Source organism: Bidens hawaiensis, unplaced genomic scaffold (genome assembly GCF_021521415.1).
Source record: "Bidens hawaiensis isolate Kalapana, Puna unplaced genomic scaffold, B.hawaiensis_p1.1 tig00039717_1, whole genome shotgun sequence".
Lineage (NCBI taxonomy): Eukaryota > Viridiplantae > Streptophyta > Magnoliopsida > Asterales > Asteraceae > Bidens > Bidens hawaiensis.
In genome coordinates, this window is record NW_027497003.1 from 109,969 (window position 1) to 115,279 (window position 5,311).

At 33.0% G+C, this 5,311-nt stretch overlaps 1 protein-coding gene across 1 annotated transcript; it reads left to right on the forward strand.

Annotated features, from left to right (window-relative positions):
• The first annotated feature begins 2,513 nt into the window (after window positions 1-2,513).
• Window positions 2,514-3,326, forward strand: LOC143591497 (uncharacterized). Its single transcript, XM_077071687.1, has one exon. The coding sequence runs from the start codon at window positions 2,616-2,618 to the stop codon at window positions 3,324-3,326; it is 711 nt and encodes a 236-aa protein (XP_076927802.1). The 5' UTR covers window positions 2,514-2,615.
• The last annotated feature ends 1,985 nt before the right edge of the window (window positions 3,327-5,311 follow it).

A 5,311-nucleotide genomic window follows, 5' to 3' on the forward strand; every position in this document is an offset into this window, starting at 1 on the left:
AATATTGTATTTATTCAACGAAATTTGAAGTAGACACATAACTAAATATCTATTAAAAACATTGGTCACTAATTATTATACGATAATGATTCGTAAATCATTGTTTAACTAATTTAATAATTCATTGTTTGATTTTAAACTTATTATAAATATTCAATGGTTTATATGTTTTTTTAAAAAATTATGGTCAAATGTTCTATATATAATAGTAAAATTAGATGCGATGGGTTAGTAAAAGTTATTGTTATTTAAATTACATTAAATACTCTTTTTCATATGGGTTACAACTAATGGGTCATACCAAATAAACTCGTGACCAATGGATAGCATGTATTAATGAGCGTGGAGAATGGAGATTAAAAAATAAGAGAAAAATTAAAGTTAAGATTGAATATGGTTATGATACATCATTATCATTATTTTTGTTTATTAGTATAGGTAGATTATATAACACAATATATATATATACACACACACATATATAATGTATAATATTAATAAACATAAATATAATCTATAATATTAAAAAAAACTATAATCAGTTCGGTTTTGGCCACTATTGAAACCTTGTAAACCATAACTAGCCCACTATTGCTGGTTTTTAGAAAATTATTAAGCTACACACCGGCTTTTGCTACAGCCTGATTATATCGCTTCAATTTTATCGATTAATTTAGTTATGAGTGGGTTAATTTGTTTTTTCACACCCGTATAGATAACAATTCTCAAGTTGTTAAAGTTATGCATAATTTTTTCGGAATGGCGACATTCTTGTATGTTAAAGTTATGTATAATAAATATGGAAAAAGTTTTTGTTTGAATACCTGTGTTTGATCGTTCCATCTAGTTGTATAGAATTTCAAAACTTTTAAAGCTTTGAATACAAATATATTTTAATTATATCAACATGTATACAACTTCTAAACGGTATTAAGTAGGTCTGTTAAACACCAAATACCTCAGGAGGTATTTCGTCAATTTCAATTAAAAAATTAACCCAGCCTAAATTTCTAATGAGCCGGGATTATTTTTTTAATTGATCTTATATGAAATTTAGGCAGGGGTTAATTTTTTAATTGAAATTGACAAAAATACCCCCTGACGTATTTAGGGTTGAACATATTTGTTTAATTTCATTTGAAAGTTGTATAGACATTAATATAAATTAAAATATACTTGTATTCAAAATATTAAAGGTTTTAAAATTGTATACAAACAGATTGAACTAAGGTATTGAAACAAAATATTTTCATAAATATGTGTCTTTTGATTTATTTATAGTTATTATATATCTATTTGTTTTTCGGTGATAAATCTTGAAATAGAAGTGTGTTTTTTATATTACCAAAAAAGAAAAAAAAAAAGAAAAGAAAAGAAAAGAAAGAAGAAGCGTGTCCAAAGAGAGAACAAAGGAAAGCAAAAGTCACCTCAAAACCCCCTTCACTTTGACACACCTTTATTTCTCACCCTTTATATCTTTTAGAACGCCTCTCATTTCTCATTTCTTTTCCTTTTTCTCATGTCTAATAGGTCTTTTTGACTCTTTTCTTTTTAGTAATTAAGTTTTTAGTCAAACGCCCACTTCAAATGCTATGATTAAGAACTTAGAATACAGTCTACTTAAATAAACTTGAGTTTGAGTTCGAGTCTAAAAATATACCTAACTTTAAGCTTCATATCTTGAGTCTGGCTAGACTAATCTTAATCACTAAAATGAGTTGATTATTGGGTTAAATTGCTTCGTACACTACTTAGACAACAATCAACTTGTACTTAATCCGTCATTTATATGTACTTATGATAAAATAACTTAATGCAGAAGCATTTACCAGTGACAATTTTTAGCTGGTACAAATTTTTACAAGATATGGTTTTAAGCGCACGTTAATGCGAATTTAAGTAAAGTGTGAGATGGAAGCAATTACACAATACTAACTTCACTTATTTGGGCCTAGAGGTACATTTTGTCTTAGCATTAACAAACATATAGATCGATATAACGCACTTGGAAGAAAAAACTATTCAATATTTATTTTCTGTTTTCATTACTGTAATATAAAAGTTGTTCTAAAAAGTTCGGCATCTACCTACCTCATATGATTTATGAATTCGTGTAGTGAAGCAAACCAAAGATGAAAGCGTTGGAAATAAGACCGGAGAAGACAAACACAAGCATATAAATGAGTTGACTAGATACTCAACCAAACACAACATGAATTTAAGTTAGTCGACACGACATAACACAAATAAAATCTGGGTGAGTTTAGGTTAAAGAATCTCAACCCATACACCCTTTACGAAAAACAATCTATATTATTTAAACTTAAACTCAAGAGATGATTAAAGGAAAATAATAATTATCATTGGAAATTGCAATATGACGCCAATGCTGTACCACACCATCCATCATCTTCACACCAACACACCCTCTCTCTCTCTCTCTCTCTCTCTCTCTCACACACTATTGACCCTGCAAAAAGCTTACCTCAGCCTGCAACTTTTGCAGCCATTAAACGAAGGGAAAGCTTCCTCCCTTTACTTATTTATCAACACCCACCCACCCCCTTTCTCTTCATTCACTCTTACCACCCTCACTCACTCTGGCTTTCCCCACCATGGACGTCTTCAGCCTCCTCAACTTCTGGCGCAATGCCGGCGTTGGCCACCCCATCAACACCCAGCAACTTGAGTTCGACGATAACTCATTCTTCGACTTGGTATTTACAAACACCGATGACGCCTCCGTTTTTATAAACAATAAGCGGAAAGCTTCGCCTCTGGACTCGTCCAATACCAGGTCTCCGTTTCGAGCGTTGAAGCTAGGCTTTCAAAATAATAAATCAAGATCGGACAAGAAAATCAAACGTGAACTTGAACAAGAACAAGAACACGTTACGATTAGCTCTCTTTTAAAATCAGAGCCGTCGAAGCGGTTCTCTAAGGACGTGGTGAATAAGTACTTGAGTCTTATTAAGCCATTGTATGTTAAGGTGTCCGGGAAGTCTAACGAGAAGGCTAGATTTCCGGACGACTCTCCAGCCACCAAATCATCAAAATTATGTCCAAGGAAAGATGGTAAACCAACAGTGTTTGAGCGGTTGGGGAAAAGCCGCTCGTCGTCGTCTTCCGCCGGAAAAGTGACACCGTCGCCGGCGGCAAGGAGTTCGGATTCAGATTTGCAACAAGACGGAATCCAAAGCGCCATCCTGCACTGCAAGAAATCGTACGGTTCACCCTCAGGGTGTGATGTGCTGTCAAGATCTGGAAGCGCTCCATATCAAGAGTCTTGGATATGTATTGAAGAACTGAAGAGAAGCAGTATCTGAGGAAAGAAGAAATGGCGGGAATGAGTATATTCATGTATTTAGTTTTAGTGCTGATGATAGTATATTATTTGTGTTAAAGTTTAGACACATAGTAGTAGTATGGGGTAGTAAAGTGGAAATCAGTCAAGTATGAGGTGGTATTTTGTAAAGTGAAAGGTGATGATTACATCAACAAAATTATGTGATTAAAACCTAATGACGACAAAATCTTTTTGTTTTTGTATGCTCTCCTTAGGGATGGCAATGGGTCAGGTTTAGGTATTCCCAAACTCATACCCGGTTATAAAAGTCCATCCCAAACCCGTCCCAAACACGTCGGGTTTTAATCGGGTAATTACCCGTCGGGTTTCAGGTTTTCCCATCGGGTTTCCTATTGGGTTTTGACAAAATACTCGTCGAGTATATCCGGCTCAAAACCCGTCGGGTTTTACCGGGGTTTTGACAAAATATAACTAATCAATTACAAAGATGGTTACCATAAAGGTAAAATATCTCAAATAATTGACCATAAACAAGTTTCGACATATAATATATTTGGAATATAGTATATGTATAATATAATAAGCTATATCGGGTACATCGGACATATAATCGGGTAAATGGGTCTACGTTATCGGGTAATCGGGTATATTAGAAATCCCAAACCCATCCCAAACTCGCGAAAAATTTCAAAACTATTCCTAAACCCGTCCCAAACCCTAACGGGTCGGGTATTACCCGCCCCATTTATGTCAGGTTTCGGGTTTTCCCATCGGGTTCGGGTTTCATTGCCATCCCTAGCTCTCCACTATATTTTGTTACTTGGATTCAGTATTTTATTCAAGATATTAGATCGCCTATCTTTGACCATTCCCGTTCACAAACCACCTCAACCCAAACTTTATTATAAAATTAATTTCTTTCTCTTCTACATACCCAACCCAATCAAACCCAAACATTTCACACTCATTAGCAACCCAAACTTCAATATTTTTTATTAAATAATTGTTGTTTTTTTTATTAAAAGTGTTTATAAATATAAAAAATAATTCTTTATTTAAAAATAATCAATACGAAGTTGACAAGTGTCGGATGATGAATTATATAATCAGATAATGTTAGATTGTTTAGATAATAAGTTTTATCCAAAAAATTTTGTGAACCAATACGGAGTTGACAAGTGTCGGATAATGTATATCAATAATGATTAATATTTAGTTTATTATAAAAATATATATTTTTTGCAATCTTATGTTTTTTAATAAAATTTATACCCGTGTGTTTAAAAAAAAAATTAAACAATACTGTATTTTTAGATTTTTTTAAAAAACTTATTTATTAAAAGTTATTAAGGAAAAAATTTTTAGTGTTAAAATTAATTAGTATGAAAAGAAAAGAAAAAATAAATTAAAAGGTGAACCAATAATTTAATGGCATGTGGTCATGATGCTAGAGGTCAAGCTAATTTGTGGTGGGAAACTAGTTTGGCCAAATTTGATGATTTTTTCTTTTTTTTTTTATTTTCAAATAGTGTCTCAATCCAAACTAATTCATCGATAGGAGTAGTCAGTCAATAACAGATCCAGAAAATTTATTCATAGCGATGATTAGGGGATTTGACACTAATTTTAAGAAAAGTGATCGGGATTTTTACATATACAGTATAACACTAGAAAATTTTTTAAAGTGGTTGGTCGCCCTCATAAAGGGCTAGGTCTGCCCCTAAGGGTCTACACCAGAGGTGTTAAAAAGAAAATTGTTAAGTTGCCTAATCATAAACGGTTAGGAATAGAACCTGGCCAGTTAAATAACTAGTTATTGATAAACTAGTTTAACTGTTACAAACGGTAAGTTCAAGAACAGTTGGGGTACTCGAATCGCATGCTGCAATGCCGATCGAATTCACATGCCACCTAGTCATCCATCTTCACTTTCAAAACTACCCGAATGATGCGGTGTGGAAGTTGATGAAGCGGATCATCCATCTTCTTTCATACCCTCACACT

What these genes read in the sequence shown, in the direction of transcription:
- LOC143591497 (XM_077071687.1), top strand. Translation starts at nt 2,616, where the DNA reads ATGGACGTCTTCAGCCTCCTCAACTTCTGGCGCAATGCCGGCGTTGGC.